General features: G+C 43.6%; 1 protein-coding gene across 2 annotated transcripts in view; it reads left to right on the forward strand.

Annotated features, from left to right (window-relative positions):
• The window catches only part of AK7 (adenylate kinase 7), a 59,625-nt gene that overhangs the window by 29,610 nt on the left and 6,701 nt on the right, over positions 1–23,314 (forward strand). For both annotated transcript variants that reach the window (XM_070594630.1, XM_070594631.1), the window contains exons 6-14: positions 913–993; positions 3,990–4,078; positions 6,847–6,937; positions 7,797–7,874; positions 8,739–8,888; positions 11,757–11,885; positions 13,447–13,576; positions 19,328–19,456; positions 19,549–19,617. In XM_070594630.1, the coding sequence (XP_070450731.1) occupies positions 913–993; positions 3,990–4,078; positions 6,847–6,937; positions 7,797–7,874; positions 8,739–8,888; positions 11,757–11,885; positions 13,447–13,576; positions 19,328–19,456; positions 19,549–19,617 (946 nt within the window). The remainder of the gene's footprint in view (positions 1–912; positions 994–3,989; positions 4,079–6,846; positions 6,938–7,796; positions 7,875–8,738; positions 8,889–11,756; positions 11,886–13,446; positions 13,577–19,327; positions 19,457–19,548; positions 19,618–23,314) is intronic.

Here is a 23,314-nt window from a genome sequence, read left to right on the forward strand (position 1 = left end):
AGCAGACCAGAAAAGAATTGCACCAACCTTTACACCAACTCCCTCTAGATTTTTAAATTAAACACCATTGAAGCCACATGGTTATTGGGTTATGAGGGAGGAGGGCGTTAAAGCGGAAGAATCAATGCCCAGGTATGGCTAAGTCTTACCTCTGCCTGAAGCTCTTCAACATGCGAAAAAGCCCATTTCCCCACAGTGTAGATGCTAGTACCTGATGACTTTTTTGTGTGTGTGTGAGGAAGATTGGCCCTGAGCTAACATCTGTGCCAATTTCCTCTATTTTGTATGTGGGATGCTGCCACAGCATGGCTTGATGAGTGGTGTGTAGCTCTGCGCCCAGGATCCGAACCTTCGAGCCCCAGGTGGCTGAAGCGGAGTGCACAGACTTAACCACTATGCCACCAGGCCAGCCCCATGATGACTTTTTAAAATAGTTAAACATCGATGTAGATTCTCCCAGCCCCTAAATTACTCCCCCTGGATGAAGTGAACACTCTATGTCAATTAAAATCCTTGTATTAAGGCCCATTACTAAACTCCTTGGTTTTACGTATGTCCACCTCCCCTACTGGTAATTAAAGATCATCATGGAAGGACGGATTTTTCTATCTCCCTTTTCCCCTGGGGGCCCAGCATAGTGCTTAGACGCATTAAGTCTTCACAAATAATTAACTCTGGCTTTCATTTAATTAAGGGTCCCAATTAGTTTTAACAGTGGTCAGAGGCATCCTGGATGTGCGGGTGGTGTTGATTCCCCCTCTAAGGGATTCTATTTCTATCCTAAACAATACCTTAGCAACCCGAATGGGGTGATGAGACTTCCTAAAGTGCTCATTTTAACCACTAAAATAATCTGGTTCAATATGATCGATACTATTACATTTAGCTTTTCCCCTGTATTTTATTGAATAGGCCAAAAAATTCGTGACTTACGTAGTTGCTGCTGGACTTCAGTATGGACTGGAAGGAGGCATCTTACATACTTTTTTCAAGGTATGACTTTTCAGTGACTATGAGGAGTTTTTTTAAGTGTTTTACAGTAAAGTTATACAACTCGGAGATATTTTTGATTGCTTCTAGATGTGGGTAGGCCAGTAGAACAGCAGATGCTTAAGGAACATATGGATGTAGACCATAACCACCTATTTTTCTTTCCCATTATTGGCAACTTGTATTCACCACTCTCAGAATCATAAAGAAAAAGATGAATCTCCTTTCATTCATGAGATAAATGTTTCCCGAGTGCCTGCCACGTGCCTGAATCCACTGTAGAGACTGGAAATCCAATAGCATAATGAGGTCCCTGCACTTCTGGAGCTTACATTCCAGAGGGGTGGAGAAGAGCGAGGGATAGATAACAAACAAACTAGCCAGGGAATGTAGAGTATTTCAGATGTTGAAAAGTAAAATGGAAAACAACAAGGCAGAGAAAGGTGGAGAGAAAGTGCCAGGGGTAGGGTTGGGAGGTTCTATCTTATATATGGCGGTGGAGGAAGGCCTTTCTGATGATGCGACATTTAAGCAGAAAGTGAAAGGCCGTGAGGGGGCTAGCTCATATGCTTTCTGGGGAAAGGCGGTGGGAACTCTAAGTGTGAAGAACTGAGGCAGTAATGTACCGGCTGTGTGAAGGAAGAGCAAAAAGACCAATGTGGCTAAAGTGTGGGAGTCAAAGAGGTGATGGAGGAGTCAGATCGAGCCCAGACTTGTAGCCTGTTGTGAAGACTTTGGCTTTATTCCAGTGGCTTGGGAAACCATTAGACTATTTTGAGCCCAGCAGTGGCATAATCTTTAAGTTTTAATAACTATCTTCTGCTGTGTTGAGAATGTATTGTAGTGGGGCAAGGGCAGAAGCAGGGAGACTAGTTAGGAGGGTAGTGCCTGAGACCTGGGTGGGAATGATGGAGATACTGAAGATTGTTCAGATTTGGGGTATACTTTGAAGGTAGATTCAATGGGATTGGTTCAAAGATTGGATGTAAGGATGATAGAAAGTAAAGGATAGCTATAGGGATTTTGGTCTAAGTAACTGGAAGTATGGAGTTGCCATTTATTGAGATGGGGAACAGGTTAGGGCATGGTATGCAGTGGGAAGTTCAGTTTTAGACTTTTTAGGTTTGAGATGGCTGACGTCCAAGTGTAGATACTGAGTGGGGAGTTGGACATATGAATTTGAGGATCATGGAGGTGGCCAAGACTAGAGAGAGAATCTTTGGAGCCATCAGATACGTGTTGTATTTAAAGCCAAAGGATTGGATGACATCGCCTAGAGAGTAAATATGGAGAAGAGAATGGATCTGAGGGCTGAGTCTTGGGACACTTCAATATTTGGAGATTACAAGGAGATGGGAGGGAACCAGGACAGGAGGCTGAGAAGGGGGGCACCCAGGGAGGTAAGAGGAAAAACAAGAGGAGAGTGTTGAAAAAGCTGAGTGAAGAAAGTGTTTCTAAAAAGAAAGAATGACCAGCTGTGTCAAATACTGCAGATAATCAAGTCAAGTGAGACCTGAGAATTGAGCACGGGATTTTTTGGGAACTGGGTAGGACAAAAGCCTGATGTGTGTAGGTTCAAGAGGAAATGGCAAGAGAGGAAGTGGGGATGGTGAGAGTAGAGAAGAAATTTGAGGAAATTTTGCTGTAAAGTGGGGCAGAGAAAGAAGGCAGGAGTTAGAAGAAGTGTAGTCAAGAAAAGGTTGGTTGGTTGGATTTTTTGGTATAAGAGATATGATAGCTGAAGAGCGTGAGCTAAAGAAAGCTCTTTCTCGTTGTCCATTCTCAGCAACTCCTTACCTAGCTGACCATGGAATGTTGACATTCTCATGCCTCTGCCCTAGAGCCTCTTGTCTTCCCCATCTATACTCTTTTCCTGGTTTGGACTGTTCACACCCATGACTGGTGCCAATGACTCTCAAACATAAGTCTCCAGTGGGGCTCTCTCTCCTGTGTTCTTGCTCTGTAGATCCAGCTACCTATGCAGCATTTCACTTTGGATGTCTTTCATAAATCCAAACTATACCTACAGATACCTTCAAACCTGCTCCTCTTCCAGGGCCCCATCTCAGAAATTGGGACCACCTCCAGCCGGCTGCACCAGCCGGAACCCAACTCCTCCCTCTTTCTCATCCATCACAAAATCCCCAAGTCCTATAGAACTAGCCTCCTCAATATCTCCCTTCTCTCCAACATCACTGCCTCAACTCCCCACCCACATGCTAGGCTAAACCATCACTTCTCCGCACAGCTGTCATGGCCTCCATCTCCCCATTAAGACTCTTACTTCCCATCATCCTTCACAAGGTGACAAAAGCGAATCTAATGATGTCACTTCACTGCTTAAAACCCTTAAATGGTTTCCCACAGTCCAAAACATCTTAGAAGATTCAGTGGTCAGCTCTGGCCCCCACCCCTACCTCTTTCACTCTTTAAAAGCAATTTACATAATCTAGTACATGACAGTTTAACAATATCCAGACTGTCAGTTTATTTACTGAAATACTTAATGAAGGGAAAAGACAAGGATCTGGACTCTGAAGATCAGAGTTCAAATCCAGACTCAGGGATTTAGTAGAAATGCAACCTCCCACGGGGTACTTTATCTACTAAGCATTTCATCCATAAACTGATGATCATTACCCACTGCCAGTGGGGATAATTTTAAAATTTAATTTAATTCTGTGAGAATTTGATTTTGCGAGAATTAAAGACATCAGGCATATGAAAGCATTTTCTCTCTGTGTAGATAACATGCCGATGACGCCTAGAGATAGCTGATGAGATTATAGATTTCTTGAAAAGCATTTCAGACCGAGGTTACCCTTTATTTCTCATAATAGAATTGGATGGGCAACTAAATCTCCTCAGGACTGATTTACAGAGCATCTCCTACAGGCGATGACTTCGTCAGATAGATGGATCTATGGCCCTGGATGTGAGCTGTAGTAGTCAGACACATATGACTGGGGAAAACATGCTTCTGCTTTTCTTTCTTTTAGATAGCTTGGTTGGGTGACGTTCCTGCATTACCAGTTTTTGGCGATGGAACAAACGTGATTCCAGCAATTCATGTTCTTGATCTAGCAGGGTAAGCATTCTCCCGGAGATGGGACTTTCTAGAATGAATTGATTAATGACATTTATTGAGCACTTTCCAAGTGCCGAGACCCTTACATATATTACTGTGTTTGTTCTTCACAACTACCCTATGCAGAAGGTACTGTGATTGTCTCTCTTTTGCATCTGATGAGATAGCGTCCATCATCTAAAATCTCCACTTCTGATGATAAGTTCAGGTTCATCTTTTAGAAAGTTTATCAGCTTTAGCAGAGTAGCATGTCTTCCAATTTTGGAAAAGAATTTGTTACGTGAGTCCTGGGGACCTAGTTTCTTATTCCTCTGTCCTAAATGAGATTGATATGTCCAGCTCACCAACTTAAATTCCAGAAATGAGATGGCGAGCTCTAAACCTGAAGGTTTTTTGGGCAGTTGTAGGTAAAGTTAACACATCTCTTTCACGCTCGTAGATTATCCCAGCTCTGTGCTCCAGACAGGTCCGGAGACCCTTTCTCCTTTGCAGACGCTGCCTCAAACACTAGGTCCAAGAGATGCTTCTCTTTATTTGTGGTTGTCAGCTCTACGCGACCCGTTCCCGGGGCTTCATTCAACCACTCATCCCCTGCGGGGAAGCAGTTTCAGCTCTTCCCTGAGATTCTGGCTTCTAGATCCCACTCTTCCTCTCATCCACTGGCCTCTAGTAAATTAGTCACAACCCCAGGCAGATTGACAGATTTACTGGGGAACAATAAAGCTTAAACTTCAGGACCTTTCACCTGCATGGGTCTCTTCCAAGGCCCTAAACTTAAATTTTTATAATTTTTCTTAAAGAAAGATCCCCTGAATTGTATAAGCTTCGAACTCCACAGAAACCTAGACCTGCTCCAGGCAGCATCTACCCCAGACGTGGGGGCCGAAATGCACCCTTCTGTTCTGCAGAGACTTTACATTATGACCTTGTCAGGTTTCAAAGATGTGAACGAATCTTTCACGTTATTAACACACAATACTTAGCACTGGTCCTTAACATCTTACTTCCAAACAGATAAATTAGAGAGTTCAGTTATTCCCTTTCAGAAGGACCCAGGGCCCCTCTCGGTAGCATTTTTTCCTACAGGTTTCTTTGAAGATTGTCAAATATTTAACAAAGAAAGCAGCAAAAAAATTGAAATGTTCTGAGAAATTAAAATAAATTAAATGATAAATGGACATTTAGATGTGTACATTTGTTTTATTTTCATTTTGCTGAGAAGGAAGCTAAAATGGAGGTAGAGTTGACAGTCCTCATGATAGACTTCTTGTCATTATTGTTTCTCTCTGGAATTCTTTCATGTGTATTCAAATCCGTGCTCTGTCTCTTGCTGGCTGTGTGAATTTGGGTAAGTTGCTTAACCTCTCTGTCCGATTTTCTCATTTGTAAGATGAGGATAACAACAGTACCTACCTGATGGGGTGGTTGTGGAAATTCAATGGGATAACACCTGCAAAGCCCTTAGCACGGTCCCCACACAGAGTTAAGCACTCAGACATGTTGGTAATCGTTGTTACTCCAGGGTGGGAAACCTCAGGTCCCCTCCCTGCACGGTCCCTTGACAGAGCCATGGCTTCTCTGAATCTGCGTCTTACTTTGTGAAACACCTGCCCCAAAGCGCTGTTGTGAGACATAAACGAGCCTCTGGTGGACAGACTTCATAAACTTGATAAACAAATGACAATCAGTAGGATATATTGGAGTATATGAGGAAGCCATTTGTTTTCAAACTAATTTGGCCTGATCTTGTTTTTCCAAAAGGGCCTGATGTGACCTGTTGAGCATGCATTGTACATCTGTTGTATTTTTATTTTTATTTTTTTATTTTTTTGAGGAAGATTAGCCCTGAGCTAACATCTGCTGCCAATCCTCCTCTTTTTGCTGAAGAAGACTGGCCCTGAGCTAACATCGGTGCCCATCTTCCTCTCCTTTATATGTGGGATGCCTACCGCAGCATGGCTTGACAAGGGGTGCCATGTCCACACCCGGGATCCGAACCAGCACACCCTGGGCCGCCGAGGAGCGGAACGTGCAAACTTAACCGCTGCGCCACGAGGCCAACTATACATCTGCTTTAAATACTTACTGTGTCCCAAAGACAAGAAGGATGCCCCTAAAGATAGGGGTGTAACCTCCCCCGTATCAGCATTTCCTTTAGGATAAACATCTCTCCCTAAACTAAGCATTAATTACTGACCTGCTGTGCTCACCTTGTGACCACTGATCTTTGTCCACCAATCTGTTGTGCCAACAAAGCAATCTCGTGACTACTGTAAAAGGGACATTCCTGTCATAGGTGATGCGTGCTCTTTGTTCCAAGATGGTATATAACCATTCTGTACACCCCACTTCTCTGGTGCCCTTCCTTCCTTGGGGAAGGAAGACCCCGGGCTAGTCCTCAGATTTGGCTCATAATAAATTTTGATTTATAGATTGATTATGGATTATTTGTGTCGACAAACTGAAGCCCTGTTGGAGGTCAGGTCCCCTGTGCAGTACACTAGACAAATGTGGAGCCAGATGGATCTGGCTTTGACTTTCCCAATAACTCCTCCACCCAAGAAACGTCACTTAACTCTTGAGCAGGTTCCTCATCTGCAGAGGGCGGCCCATCATCCCAGCCCTGGCCTTGTCGGAGGAGGACTGAGATAACTTCCTAAAGCACCAGGCACCGTGCCTGCCCCCCCAGGGTGCTGGTCAGGGAATTCAGTTCACTGCCTCTCTTCTGCTTTTCCTCTCCGGTGGTGATTGTCCCTGTCGATCTGCAGTGTGATACAGAACGTCATAGACCACGTGCCGAAGGTTCGTTACCTGGTTGCTGTGGACGAATCTGTTCATACCCTGGAAGACTTTGTCAAGGTACCGCTGTTTCATCCCAGACTTGACGGCATTTCTTAAATTGTTTTGCCCCCGCAAACTATAGTTATGGAATCAGGAGTGCTCATGAGACGGGGGACTCCTCAAACAGAATATCCTTAAAACCAAACTCGCTATCTGCACTTTGCAGGATGTGTTGGGAAATTACAACCCAAAATGGCCTTTCTCCAGGATATGCACAGAGCGGGGCAGGAAAGGCCACTGTAGGGCTCAGACACACACACATCACACACCGGGATCCTACAATGTGGCTGTGGACACTTGCCCCCAAGTTTTGATATGGTCAGGTTCACCAGAGCTACTGGCGGCTTCCAGGAACTCCAGGCCTGTGAGGGCTCCCTCTCCAGTCCAGGCCACTCTGGCTAAAGCCACCTGTCACCTGTAGCCCAGCTACCTGGTGAGTGCAGCCTTCTTGGGCCCTTCCCCCGGCCACTCCCGCTGTCTTTAAGATTCAGCTCAGATACCTTCCTCTGCACCCTCCCTGCCTCCTTCCCACCTCCCGCCCCCCTCCCGCACAGGCCGGTCACCTCTCTCCTGTACTCCCAGCATCCCCTTTGCTGAGCTGCAGACCTTACAGTTCTGTGTACATGCATCTGTCTCCCTTTTCAGACTGGGAGCTCCTGGAGGCCAGGGATGAGACCTTTCTCCTCTCTCCAGGCCCTGGCATGCCGTGGTGATCCTTAAATGTGCACTGAACAAATAAACCAGTGAATACCCTCAGTGCACTCCCCTCTACTTTGCAAATTTTCTTTTGTATTCAGTTATGTTTACATTCCTTTGAGAAATTTTATATTAAAATCTTACAAGTAAACCAAATAACATTTCTATTTTTCTCTAACAGTGCATCAGTAAAAGTACTGGCCCTGGGAAAATCCAGAAAATACCCAAAGAAAATGCTTTCCTAACCAAGGACTTAACAGTTAGTATATTAGAGATTCTTTTTTCTGCTGCTTTCCTAAATGTTTTGGTTCTTGAGAGATTTGGGGCCGGAATACCTGGCTTCCAAGCTCACCTTCAGCTCCTCCTTTGTAACTAGATGTCTAACCTCAAGCAGCTTACTCTTCTCTTCTGCAGCCTGAGCCTGTTTTCTTTTCTGAAAGACCCTCGGAGGTCTTGGTTGAAAATGTATTGAAAGCTGTTTAATATGTAAAATGCTGTACAAACACTGGGTGTATTCTCTTGACCTCTTTCTAAAATTTAAACGAGAGGTTGAGATTCTGATTCTGTTACAGCAAAAACCAGTAGTTTTTGTCATGCAGTGGGCTATTCGAGCTTGCTTTGGGATGGAATTCTTTTTAGGAATAAATTGCATCAAAACAGTGCGTTTGCGAACGTTTCTGAAAGGAGTGATGTCATTGGTTGCCTCTGAGAAGCAGAACTGGTGGGTAGCGATGGCAGTCAAAGGGAGCGTTTTCCTCTATACTTTTTGTTCCTTTGGATTTTGAACCACGAGATTACACTATTCAAAAAGTAGATACAATTAAAATTTTTTATACAGAAACCCATACTTAGACTTCCAGTATATTCCTCTTCTTTGAGCTGCATGTCTAATGATGAGAACCAGGTTGCTACTGTCGTGAGGAAGTGGCTGTGGGGTGAGTTTAGAAGTGTCACAGTGTATCCCAGTGGGTGCTGTGTCCATGCTTAGTACCGGATTAGTTGACTTTCCTGTTTTGTGAATGTATGTATTTTTTCTTTAATAACTGCAGTGGATTTTGGTCTGTTATAACCATAAAAATGAAGGGGAAAAAAGACAAATCACTGCTATTCCTTTATCTCTTAGCAAGAGTGTCTTGACCATTTACTGGTCCACTTGAGAATGGAAGCACTCCTTGTGAAGGAGAATTTTAACATTCGATGGGTTGCCCAAACAGGATTTGTGGAAAATATCAACAATATCCTCAAAGAGTACAAGCAAAGCAGAGGATTATTGGTAAGTATAACCATTTCCTGTTTAAGCTTCTAATTTAGACAAAGTAAGTGAAACTTTTAGTATAATTATACCAGCGGAAGAACTTTCTTTTTCAAATTTCTAAATTCAAGTTCTTTTTCAGATTTGACCCATTTGTCCAGGTCTAACAATCCACATGTATATTATGTTAATACTTGTCAATCAAATACAGCCATGTGCCACATGATGACATTACGGTCAACAACGGACTGCATATATAATGGTGGTCCCATGGTTGGCACCATACAGCTTAGGTGTGTAGTGGGCTGTACCATCTAGGTTTGTGTAAGTGCACTCTATCATGTTCACACAATGATGAAATCACCTAACGACGCGTTTCTCTGAATGTATCCCCATTGTTAAGCAACTCATAACTGTATTAAAAATTTTAAAGTTAACATAGATAATAACTGTTATGCTTGACACAAATACAATATGATAGTAAGCTCGATCACAACTTTTCAAGGTAGGAATTCTTAGGTAGGAAGTCTCAGAAAGATGTGACCTTAGCCTTCAAGGTCACACAGCTAGTCAGGGAGTCAAACTAGCTAGGGTGCAAACTTAACCAGAAGGGCCTAACTGCAGAGCCACCGCACCCCTCTCCGAAATCAGCGAAATGCACGCTTGCCCAGATCTTTGGATTTACCCAAGGAAAGCGTTCCTAGGATGGAAGTGGATAACGTGAGAAAGTCTTTTGAAAACTGTAGAGTAAGATATGAGTAATAGGTGCGTCATAAACGTAATTACCCTTGAGCATGGGAACACTCCATACAAGCAGGTACAGTGTCGCCATTATATCCTCAGAACCAGGTTCTCCTGAAAAACGTTTTACTCACTAAAAATAAGTAGAAGATGTACCGCTTAGCAAAAGGAACAATGACCCCTTTAAGCATCTGAGATACCTGTGGTGGTTGTTCTTGGAGACTACCCTAGGGCATACATCACCCCAACTCAGGAGGGTAGACTGCTATTGTCCTCTGGGGGCCAACTGTAAAACAACCCACAGTTAGGGTAGAGATAAGACAAGACGCCTTAAAGAGACCATATGGTTCCTGGGTCTGGCCCCGTGGCCTAGTGGTTAGGTTTGCACGCTCTGCTTCGGCAGCCCAGGGTTTCGTCAGTTCGAATCCTGGGCGCGGACATGGCACTGCTCATCAAGCCATGCTTAAGTGGCGTCCCACATGCCACAACTAGAAGGACCCACAACTAGAAATACACAACTATGCACCAGGGGGCTTTGGGAGAAAAAGGAAAAATAAAATCTTAAAAAAAAAAAAGAGACCATATGGTTCCTGATTAACAAGATGGGATAGAACATGCTAGAAGGAATAAGGAAAGACTAAGCATGTGTAAAAATTAAACAGTCTATCCATCTCTCGGGGCACTGGTCAGCATAGTAGCATAGAACAGGAAACACTCCTGAGGGCAGTGTAGATAGTGACATACCAGCAACATCCAAAAAGATGGAGCCTTGAGCCTAGGGCTTCCACCATCCCAGTTGCTTTAGCAAAGCAAAGTTGTCCCTGTCTCAGAGACAGATGCATCAAGCCACTTTGACCTGATGCCGCTACACATCCGTTCATCTAGCTCTCCTCATTCTGATCAAAGCCCATCAGCAACCCTCCATGCCCGCCTGCCCTGAGGGAGTAAATGTCCCAGACGTGTGCGCTTGGACTGTGCTGAGTTCCCTGGCAGTCATCCTTCTCATTATAAGTGAACAAGCTGGCATTCTGGTTCTGTATGTGGATGAGGCGAGCCTATCCCAGGAGACAGATCCGCCCTTGGTGTGTGGACAGCACGAGGCATGTGAACCTGCTCAGTTGACAGCTGGACCTCAGCATTCACCAAGGCCACCTAGCAGCCCAGCCCTGCCCATCCAGACTCAGCTCCAGAGTTGCTTTCCTGACACCTGCTCCCTCCACTCCTTGCCATCTTGGAGGTTCCCATCCCCCTGAAAGTGTCTGTCCCTAACCCAGTGGAACCAGTCATGTGAGGAACCACTCCTCGCCCAGCACCACTGCAACGTCCCTGCCTGTTTCCTTCCCAGCCTTGGTGTCCTCGCCTGACAAATGGTAGTCATAATACCAATAGCCAACTTCGTGGATGAAATTATGTAATCTTTAATCATACGGGCACTCTGCCAATGGAAATCCTTTGCATTGGCATGATTTTTAAAAACTTTTTTTAAATTTTAAAATTTGTCTTGCAAAATACTAGACCTCTCAGTTTCACCACTGTTTGGACCACATTGAAAGATATGACTGTTTGTTACTGATATTTTTATTTCTGTTAGAAGTAGACATTGACTCACTGATTATGAAGATGACCGAGCTTCTTTTGCATTCAAGCAAGTTTTTCAGCAGAAGAAATGGTGGCTTTTTAAAAAAAAAAACAAATTTGTATTTTTAAAAACTGGAATAAATTAACTGTGTTATAAAGGAAAGTATAATTAAAGACAAAGTTCAGTCCAGAAACAATATTCCTGAGGCAACAAATCAAGCACCCTCTACACCGGACCAGAGATTCTTCTCTTTCTTTGTTATCTTTACAGGAGTAACACAGTAAGCGTGAAACTGTTAGCATGTAATACCCGAACACTGCTTTTTAGTACTTTGGAGGTATCCCTGAGCACCTCTTGTTGAGTGTGGTATCCCCGCCATGCCCAGGTCCCTGCACATAGTAGCTGCTCATTAAGTACCTGGAGGAAGTGACTCTGGAGTCTTGAGGGAGGCGCGAGAGTTAGCCTGCAGGATCCGATCCGGAGACTTTCAAGAAGGCACACCCCTAACATAAAACACGGGCTACAGATGGTTCAGAGCTCGCTACATGAACCTTATTCTCTCCTTTCAGCCCATCAAGATTTGCATTCTCGGGCCTCCTGCTGTGGGAAAATCCAGCATTGCTGAAGCACTGTCCAAACACTACAAACTGCACCACATCAAGTTGAAGGACGTCATTTCCGAAGCCATAGCAAAACTGGTAACACTTTTAACTACGTTACTGGGAATTTTTCTATTTTAAAAAATGCTTGTCTGGGGGCTGGCCCCGTCGGCGAGTGGTTAAGTTCGCACGCTCCAATTCCGTGGCCCAGGATTTTGCCGGTTCGGATCCTGGGCACGGACATGGCACCGCTCGTCAGGCCACACTGAGGCGGCATCCCACATGCCACAACCAGAAGGACCTGCAACTGGAATATACAACTAGGTACTGGGGGGGAATTGGGGAGAAGAGGAAGAATGAAAAAAAAAGAAAAGAGAAAAAGATTGGCAACAGATGTTAGCTCAGATGCCAATCTCTAAAAAAAATGCTTTTCTTCATTTTGTAATAAGGAAGCCACTAATTTTACATGGCACCCTCCAAAGAGATTTATTATTTTAATTGGATTTTGTTGTTGTCCCCGGTTATGAAAACACAGCATCCCACAGGACTTTCCTCTGTGAGATGGAAGCGCCTTTCATGGGTTGCCGTTGAAATTTAGTCTGTCTCCAGCTGTTGCTTAAAATCCATCTTGTATTCTCTCTGTCAACTGGAACATTCTGAGGTTTTTTTTCTCCTTGATGTATGTATCTCAGGGTATTATCAGACTGTTTATTAACTGCTTTTTTAAGAAAAGACTTTATTTTTTTGGAACAGTTTTACGTTCACTGCAAAATTGAGAGGAAGGTTCAGGGATTTCCTGTGCATCCACTAGCCCGCCAGCCCCCCAACACACACAGCCTCCCCATTATCAACATCCCCCACCAGAGTAGGCCGTGACAGTCGTGCGAGGCATAATACTTTAGTCAACGATGGGCCACATGGACGATGGTGGTCCCATAAGGTTAGTACCATACAGCCTAGGTGTGTAGTAGGTTGTACCGTCTAGGTGTGTGTAAGTGCACCTTATGATGTTTGCTTAATGACAAAATCACCTAAGGACTCATTTCTCAGAATGTATCCCCATGATTAAGTGATGCATGACTGTAGTTACAATCAATGAACCTACAGTGACATGTCATTATCACCCAAGGTCCATAGTTTACATTAGGGTTCACTCTTGGTGTTGTACATTCTATGAATTTGGGACAAATATATAGTGACATGTAACCACCATTATAATATCATATAGAGTAGTTTCGCTGCCGTAAAAATCCTCCTTGCTCTGTCTCCCCTTCCTCTCCCCAATTAATTGCTTTTTATCATTTTGTTGGGAATGGTAGATACTGACCTACATTTCCATAAGTGATTACTAAAAGTCTTGATTTCTACAAAACGTGTTTCCTTCAAGTAAGGTACAACCTGACACTAGAAAAGTGTTGATTCTTAAGCAGTTCCAGCATTAGCACAGAAATAGATTATTTTCCTCAAATAGAGAAAGAAAAGCCTCGAGGCTGTCATCCATCTTTGCAGATACCCACATCCTGACAACTTACGCACGACGCCTGTCTCGAGCACGTTCCCTGTTTGGGTACCAGCCTTTTCCAGGATCACTTGTCAGTGGATCTGTGAGTAGCGCATCAACGCAGGCATCATCCAACTTGAATATCCCTGTGGTATGCAGGAGGCGATTGTCGCACCTAAAGATGGAGGGGAAGGCGAAGAAGAAGGTGAAGAGGAGGAGGAAGAGGAGAATGTGGAAGACGCGCAGGAGCTCTTGGACGGCATCAAAGAAAGCATGGAGCAGAACTCGGGTAACGCACACGCAGCATGGGGCTGCGCCGGTCTGGTTAACAGTGTTTTTTTCTTGTTATGAAAGACTGTTTGCTAGAAAAAGTAAAGTACAGAAATTATAACAACCACAGAGAAATCTCACTCATAATCTCCTACCCCAGGAAAAAAAATCACCATTAACGTTTTGGTGACTATCTGACCATAAGATGGGAAAGAACTACCTAAGTTAAAAAAAAAAAAATCAAATGTGTAGTCATAAATATTTCATAAGCATCAGAAATCATTACTTAAAAGGCAAAGGGTAAGCCAGGAGAAAAATGTTTGCCACCGTCGACGAAAATAATCCATAACCAATCTATAAATGAAAATTTGGGTGAGTTTATTCTGAACTAAAATCTGAGGACCATGGCCCAGGGCCTTTCTTCCCAAAAGAAGAAAGGGCACCAAAGAAGTGAGGTATACAGAGTGGTTGTATACCCCCAAACAGGACGTTTCACATATGACTGAAATGTCCCTCCCACAATAGTCACAAGATTGCCCTGTTGGCACAGTGCTTGATGGACACAGCAGGTAGCGGGTCTGCTATCTCATAGGGCCTAGCAGGAGGCAAGGCTGTTGTCTCGAGCTGGGTGGTCATAGGTGAGCGCAGCAATCAGTTCCTAGCCTAAGGAAAGATGCTTAACCCTTAAGGAAATTCCAACGTTGGGAGGGGGAGGGAAGTTGCACCTTTATCTCAAGGGCCTTTGTTCTTGCCATAGGGAATCTCTAAAGCAGATATACAATGTGTGCTCAACAGCCTCGGTCAGGCCCTTTTGGAGGTCAGGCCAAATTAGGTTTACACGAAATGGCTTCCTCATATGCTCCAATATATCCTATTGCTTGCCATTTTTATTTGTCACCACCAATATGACAAAGAGTTAATATCCTTAGTATATAAAATGCTCAAGCAAACTAATAAGAAAATCAGTAAATCCTAAATACAAAAAAAAAAAAATAAATGAATAACATGGACCCATAATTCATGTAGGAAGAAATACAAATAAATGGAAAAATTGTCTTACTCGCTTGGTAATATAAACCAGGTTTTTGAACAAAGTAATCACAGTCAAGTGTCACTTTAAACTCAAACTCTGGACTCATTCTTTCCCCACCCTTCGGCGGAATTTCAGGCGGGTCCCACTGCAACTTTTAGATGATAAGTGAGTAGCCTCTTTGCTGATTCTTGTTTTAAAAAGTCCATTCTAATCAAAGAATCACAAACTGGGTTTTGAACTGACATGTCTGTAAGGGAGCTTGCTACCCAGCAGGAAAACAGTAGCAGTTATTAGAAAAATAAAACCATTTCTTTTTTTAACTTTTTTAAGATTGGCCCTGAGCTAACATCTGTTGCCAATCTTTTTGTTTTTTTCTTCTTCTTCTTCTCCCCAAAGCCCCCTGGTACATAGTTGTATATTCTAGTTGTAGGTCCCTCTGGTTGTGCTGTGTGGGACGCCACCTCAGCATGGCCTGATGAGCGGTGCTAGGTCTGCGCCCAGGATCTGAACCAGCAAAACCCCGGGCCCCCTAAGCAGGGGTGTGAACTTAACCACTTGGCCACGGGGCCAGCCCCACCATTTCATCTCTATAGTTAGTGGAGATCCTCCATCAAATTGGTTGTACTAGTATCATCCGTAGACGGGTCCAATGTGACCAACAGCTTGGACTCTTACTCAGTAGGGTTTCACCCCTGGCCACCCCCTCAAGCACGTTTGTGTTTTTTCCTCTTACTTACTCCTCCCATCTTGCTGGTGGCTGTTTCTGATCCTCCAGGGTTGGGCTGGGGCAGGTGGGGATGAGGGGAGAAGGAGAGGTGTGTAAACTGGCCCTGGGGGGCCGATGGGATGGCGTGGGCGCTTGCTGCTCCTTCCTGGGGATGTGCTTCTGTGGGCCCCTCACAGATCCACCCCCTGAGGACTGCCCACCGCCTTCCCCTGAGGCTCTGCCCTGGACTGCCCGCCCCTTCTCTGGCCTTCTGGCCCATCACCCAGGTGGTCCCCTTCCCAGCTGCTCATCTTCAAGGACTCCACCCCCTCCATGCTTTCCTCTGAGGCCCAGGTTACCCCTCCACCTCCTTCCCCCACTCCAGTCTGGTTTTGGGGGTGGAGGAGGTGGTTTTGTCCCATACACTGAGTGTCCACTTAATTATCTGATTATCTGAGTCTTGGTTTCTGCTTTGATGTGGGCTGGGCCATGAGGAAATGGAATTTACAATTCCAGAGATTTCCCGGAGGAAAAGGAAGGTATATAAAAAAACACAAATTAATACTCGGAGCTGTAACACTGTCTCCATCTCGCCCAGGAGACATTTACGAGTCACTGTCCAGGTTTTAGAGTCTAACAGAGTCCTGGCTCCCACCATTTGGGGGAAGAGAAAAAACCCAAGATAAGACATTCCATTGTGAGAACACCTGTGGAAGGAAATCAGGCAAAGCGACGTTAAGGGCTGGGGACTGGAATTTTTAGGAATCCAGGTATACATGGCCATGTATGCATACATTGGAAGCTTGAGGTATCAGGCCAGAAACAAGGCTCTGGGGGCAGTGAACTATGTCGCCCTTGGAGGAGAGGCAAGAACGTCTATTATTCAGGCCAACAGGATGAGACAAACACTGGACAATACGTATTGGCAGAGACTTACATAGCAAGGACCGAAAAGTCTTATCCAAGGACATCATGTAATAGGACGCTGTGAAGTACTGACTGTGCTCTTTTCATGCCCAGGGAGGTGACCACATAGAACAAGAATTATAGCATAGACAGTACCGAGTTGAGAACAGTCACTGCAGCGCCCAAGGTCAAGGACAGCCTGCCCTTGGCAGAAGACTCTGTTCTTCCCTCACATGCAAGAGAGGTCAGACTGGGTCAGCAGCCTCTCTCCAGAGAGGCCCTGGGAGGGAGCAGAGGAAGTGGTCTTTGGGGGAACGGAAAGTCTTCAGAACAGCAAGCATCCCTCCGTCTCCCCTCTCCCTGTGGTATGCCCACCCGTCCGCTGCCCACAGGGCTGGAACAGTCCATTCCATCCCCTTTAACCTTAGGAAGGTATTTTTGTCTTCTTCAAGTCGGTCCAAAAATCCTTCCTATTCATATTTACCTGAAACTAGAACATGGACCTCGATTATGTTTGGATAAAGCAAGACCTTTGAACCCACTGCACGGAACTACAATAGCAATTTCACAGCAGGCGGACACGGGTTAGCTCGCTTCTCCCTCATCTGACCCAACTGGTTAGCATATGATTGCAATGATTCTAGCAGGACAAGTTTCACAACCTCCCAGCGAGGCACCTCCGTGTCCTACTCATTAGTCCTCTCGGAAGAGCCTCTGATGGTGCAGCCGAGGCAGGGGCGTGGTTACAGCCCAGAGTGCGCTAGCTAGGATTCTTTGTGCTCTCCTTATGTATCTCAAAAGCGCTGTGGGGTCATTGAGTCTAGCTGGTGGCATTCCAGGTGACCATTAAAATAGTCTTTGAACTTGTCTGTGAGTTTGAAAATAAAAAGTGGGTGGGAGAAACGGCTGTGAAGGTATGCATTTCCTGGTGTTTACACTGTCCGTGGATTATTTTTAAAACTTGGTTGCAGCTATCTATTTTTAAACCATGTTTTAGTGATTATGAATATGGGTTAATAGTAGCATTTTCAACATTTCTGGTATTTGAAAGATAGACTTAAAATTTTCAAAGAAGAAGAAGCAGCCGTGAGTTTTAAAGGCTGTCCAGTATTCATTTTAAAGCAGAAATGACAGTCCCCTTGCCAAGAACTCAACGCCGACTCAGGTCAGTGTTCTCCAGAGAAAGGCCCCTGCGCTTGGCCCCTTGTGCGCTCACAGTCCTCAGTTATCCTTCACCGCTGCTGGAGGTCCCTTCTTGCACCCTGAACACTTATGTTCTGAGGCCAACAGAAACGAATGGCAGAACCCACTGCCTGAAAGAAACCCAGGGTTGCGTTGGAGGGGACCAAAGCCAGACTTCTGGGTTTGTGCCTCCGCCTTACCAACGAAGCCTTTGAAAATTGAAAATAGACTGCTTCGATAAAACTTGTCTTTGAATATTAGGGAATCCTTTGACTTTTTTTTTTTTGGCTTTATTTCTTTGCGCTATTAAGAACTTTCCTGGGAATTAATGTCAAATCATTTCAAGGAATTTTATTATGTTAAATAATACCTTTGATTATTTTTCTTTTTTACTCTGCTATAAATTTCTGAAAGACACAATTATTGTCTAATTGAAAGAATCAATTACTGTCTAATGATTCACATAACAATGAGAGATAGAAGAAAGGAGAGGTGTTTGTTTGTTTGTTTATTTGTTGGTTTTGCTGAGGAAAATTTGCCCTGAGCTAATCTTTCTCTGTTTTTTAGTATATGGGCCACCAGCACAGCATGGTCCTAACAGAGCAGTGTAGGTCCACACCCAGGAACCGAACCCTGGGCCATGGAAGTGAAACTCGCTGAACTTAACCACTTGGCCACCGGGGTTGGCCCAGGAGAGGTGTTTTAATTAAATCATTTTATTGTCTTTAATAGAATGATGGGGGGGCCGGCCCTGTGGCCGAGTGGTTAACTTCATGTGCTCCGCTTAGGTGGCTCAGGGTTTGCCAGTTCGAATCCTGGGCACAGACCTACACACTGCTCATCAAGCCATGCTTTGGCAGCATCCCACATGGAAGAACTACAATGACATACAGCTAGAATATACAACTATGCACTGGGGCTTTGGGGAGAAAAAAAGGAAGATTGGCAACAGATGTTAGCTTAGGGCCAATCTTTAAGAAAAGAGAAAAATCACACACTGCAGTTGGTTTCAAAAAAAAAAAAAATAGAATGGTAGGAAAAAAAGGCCCAAAACTATTTATTTTATATAAAGGCCCCCTGATAAACTAAAAGTACAGTGCATACCCTAGAAAGAGCTTTGGAGATCTTCTCAAACTTGCCAAACTTACGTTACTGTACTGTGTGCACTAAGCAACGTAGGGGCAGGGCTGTGTCTTAGAAGTGACAGGTGTCCAATAATTACCATGGAATGATAAATGAATATTGTGGTGGAGCTACGTTGTGTTGTCCTTTAACCGCTGTGCCAGTTGTAGAACAAACTCCCCAAACAACTGCAGGAACCTGGCATCCAGGGCCTGAGAGAGAACTTTCCAGCGGGGCCAAGGTGAGAAAACTCAGGGAGCAGGGGCGCCATGTTCTTTTCCACAGCTTTGAAGAGAACAGGGTTTGTGAGGGTCAGATCAAGCTTTATTTTTATTCAAACGCAGCAGATATTTATTGAGCACCTCCTATGAATAAATTGTACGTTAGCAACACACGTGAATACTATCTCGCTTAACTCTCACAACGGAAGCATTTATTACTACTATATATTAAGGTTAAAGCGGCATAATATCAAAACAGAATGGAGTAAACTCCATTGGCAAGTGGGAACACTCTGGATTTCTCTACTTACTCTTCAGTCAACTTAACCCAAAAGCTGTGACCCCAGAAGAGCATTCTGGAAGTGCCAAGAAGAGCATTTGCTCCTGTTCTTTCTTGTAGACAAGCTCATTGGGTTCTCCTACTTTTTCAGAATTCATGTGTCATGTCCAAAATACAGAACCACAGATTTTTAACTTTAAGAGAAAAGTAAGAGATTTTCCATGGTAACTTTGACTACACAACAATTTTTGAGATGACTTTAGAAGGTAACCCCTATGTAAAATGTGACTCCACGGTAATATTTTTTTTCTTTTTATTAGGCCAACTAGAAGATCAATATATAATTAGATTTATAAAAGAAAAGCTAAAATCTATGCCTTGTAGGAATCAAGGTTATGTATTAGATGGGTTCCCAAAGACCTACGACCAAGCCAAAGACCTGTTCAATCGTAAGTTTGAGTTAAAAATATGTGAATTTTTCGCCGAGCTATCCATGTAATAACATGTAATAAACATGATGATGTATATTTTGTTTTACTAGAAGAAGATGAGGAGGAGGAAGAAGAGGTCAGAGGCAAAATGCTTCCCTTTGATAGACTAATCATACCTGGTAAGTTGAAAATATTTCTCCAAGGTCATATTTAAAGGAATGCCATTCGATATCTCTTTTGTACCCAAACCATCTTTTTCATGTTAATAAAGTAGATCTTGTCTTTTAGGAAAAAAGTAGAACGATATGCTTAAACACAAACTTCCAGACTAGAGAATGCATTGGGGGGTAAATATTAGGGATACTAAAGTTCTGAAATGGACAGAAGTCCCCTGGAGAATGTTCATTTCTGCTCCTCCCACCTGTTATAAACAACGCGTAGCCTGGCGATGCCCTGACTTCTGAGTCCGTTGGTGAGACCACCAGGGACTGGATCATTGCTCCTTCCTGTATTTTAGGTGCTAGCGATGTCCTCATCTTTTCCGGGAGACATCCAGAATCCAGAATTGAGACTCGTTGGGTGAAAAGCTCTTCAGTTCACTGTTTTATCACATGTTTATACAGAGGTTTCACAATGTACCCTTGAAAGCAAAGTGTCAACAACTTATTCCACGAAAAAGGATACACTGAGTATCTAGCAGGCATTTCTTGTGACCTTGCCGTGAACTTTAAAAAGTTTTTTTAAAATCGATTCACATGAGGTGTAATCGTAGAAAGTAATTTTTGGTCACCTGGTAAATACAACAACAGCTATTCTCAGCAACTTAGCACAAGGTTGTAACTCAGAAGGGCCTGCTCACTTGTGTCAAAGTCCCCGGGGGGAGTCATTTCATGGCTGTAATCCTCTCCTCCTCTGGGTGCAGGCACAGCTTTCAAGGAAGCTTCTGGAAGCACTGAGACCACCAGAAAGCAGTCATCGTCAGGGATGGATATTTATTGTTTGCCTGAGGGCTCTGAAACTTGTGGCAGGCGCATGAAATGCCAAAGGGATGACTTGTCTCAGATTTCCCATTAATTTATGTATTAGCCTCAGAAAAGGTTAAAAAGTAAAGTTGATTACTCTGAAAAATCAGGTCTGTCCAGTTTATGAGAGTTTATCACTTCTGCGCAATATTCATTCATTGCAAACCTCGTCATAAATCCTCATGCTCTCGCTGAGGCAGCTTAAAATTCAGCTTAACTGATCATTTATCACGTGACCAGCACCACACACTTTTCCACCACCCTGCAAATCAGGAATTACTCTCATGTTTACCTGATCCAGAAGCTGAAGCCCAGAGGCTTTTCCAAGTCCACTTCGCTGGTGAATAGGAGGGCTTAAATTCAAACTCAGGTTTTCTCACTCCACTGCTTCCAAAAACAGAATTAATGAAACCCCTCCCTGAGATAAGGAAATGGAGACTCAGAAGTAGAATGATGAATGATGCTTAATCGTGGTCCCCTGGACTGCCCCCTCTCTGCTAGACACAGTCCAAACATGTCTCAGATGTAATATATTTGGAATGTTTCATCTCTTCTCAGTAAATTACCCTCTTTCCAGAAATTGTCATCATTTTCTATCTTCCTGAAAGAAATTAGAGCATCGTCTCATTTGCACCCTGGAATTTTAGTTTATGGAGGTGACTGAGTGATGACATGAGAGGTTAATGCCATTGAAAGAAGAATTTGTTACTCACATTTCCCCAGACGAGGGGGGCATGCCACACCATGCAGGGCCACACGGGGAGGCACCAGGCTTGGTCAGGAGGCAGACGCAGGAGATGGGAAAGTCTTGGACATAGTCTCTATTGGGGTTTCCATGGGAAAGACAAGGCAGGGCGGAGGTGACAGCTTTTTTAGAGAATTGGCTAATTTGAGTAATTCCAGTGGGCTTTGGCTTCTAGTTGTCTGGTACCTGGCCCTGGGATGACTTAAGGCAGGGGAAATATTGGCTTGGTGTGTGAGTTATGTAAAGGGGCTGGTTGACTCACCTGTGAAAGGCATGCTCCCAAGCATGTTGTTTACCATCTTTAGGTATTAGCTAGGCCTGGAAGGGGCAGTCTCTCCCTGGGTCTGTAAGTACCCCCCAAGATGTCAAAACATCGTTAGATACAGAAAATAAAAAGCATGACTAAAACAAGCATCGGTCAGTGCTTGATTTGAATGATGAAACATTCGAATCTACGGTAACCCACTCCTAGGTGGTATTATCTCTTGTTGGTAAATCATTGCATTTTTCCACTGCTGTTAGCCTATGTCCAGCTTGATTCTTTTCAGATCTCCTAGTTGAAGGAGACAAGTTTGAAGTTGTACCTACCTGGAATATGGAAATTTTGTTAAAATACAGGTTTTCACATGACTCCAAATAGCGAAATACAGTGACCTCCTTGTTATGTATCACCTTACCAGGCAGAAATCTATTGCTTGCCATCCACAGTTAGCCAGTAAAAGGACAGTAGACATTCTGAATAATATCTTGAGATACTGCAAAATCCTGAAGTTTTTCCTGAATCATTTAAGAGAAAAGATGTAAAAAAACAAATACCATATAGTGGGAAATATATTTTATCACATTAAAATTCTTTGAAAATTGGAAGCCAAGTATATCACTTATTATTCACAATATTTGATTAACTGGAATCTTCCTTCTCTCAATCACTGGAAAAGAAGATAAGAGTATTATATTTTGAAATTCTTAGATTATTAACAGAATTAAATTTTCATCTAGATGTCTGACACCATGGAGCTTAAACAGATTCAATTTCCAGTGAATTTACTGACATTATTTCAATTTAAGTACTATACCAGCATTCGAGGAATCATCCAGATGCCTCCTTTCCTTTTCAAAATATAGCTACTCATGAAAATCAAATGGTCAAAGATGAGAATCTATATTCAACTAAAAGAGGTGGAATAGTGGTAGCGTATCAGACTTTGGTTATGAATCAATAGGTTATTCTGTCAGCTGTGTCTTCAGCCTTTGTTGTCACTGTTAACACATTGTTCACACGTCTTCCACGCACCTAACGTGCATACCCTGCTCTGGGCTCTGCCGGGTTCACTTTCTTTTCTCACCCACTCAAGAAGCCTTAATAGAATGCAATTAAGTGGGAATGGCATTATTATGTGGCAAACCAATACAATTTCAGAATAAAAATCAAACCATTCCCAAGCTTTGCCAGGCTCTTATATTTTAATTTTATTTAATTAATTAATTTTTTTGGAGGAAGATTGGCCCTGAGCTAACATCTGTGGCAGTCTTCCTCTATTTTGCATGTGGGACGCCACCACAGCATGGCTTGATGAGCTGTGTGTAGGTCCACACCTGCGTTCCAAAGCAGCGAACCCCAGGCCATGGAAGCAGAGCGCATGAAGTTAACCACTATGCCGCCGGGCTGGCCCTTGCCAGGTTCTTATAGGCAGCAAGTTATTTTCAAGACACCTGGCTACTGATCTGGCCACCAGTGCACTCTGGTCCTGTTGAGAACATCTGAGAATGGTAACTCACCTAGAAAGTTTGTTTCACTGATCCGCCCTTTAATCATTTATTCATTCACTCAGAAAATATCCATTGAACTTGTCTTAGAAGCTGGAGAAACAAGTACTTTTATAATTTAAAAGAACATCACAGGTCGATGAAATGATCACCATCATGAATATGATCCACGTGTCAAACATTCACTAAGCGCCAACTATGTTGTATTGAACATAGATGTTTGTTTCATAGCCAATGGCAGTAAATGAGCTGGATCCATGGAAAATTAAAATCTCAAGAGGAGTCCTCGTTTTCATTAATTTGGCAAACAGGCAATCAGAGCATTTCACTCATAGTCATGAG

Source organism: Equus przewalskii, chromosome 25 (assembly GCF_037783145.1).
Source record: "Equus przewalskii isolate Varuska chromosome 25, EquPr2, whole genome shotgun sequence".
Lineage (NCBI taxonomy): Eukaryota > Metazoa > Chordata > Mammalia > Perissodactyla > Equidae > Equus > Equus przewalskii.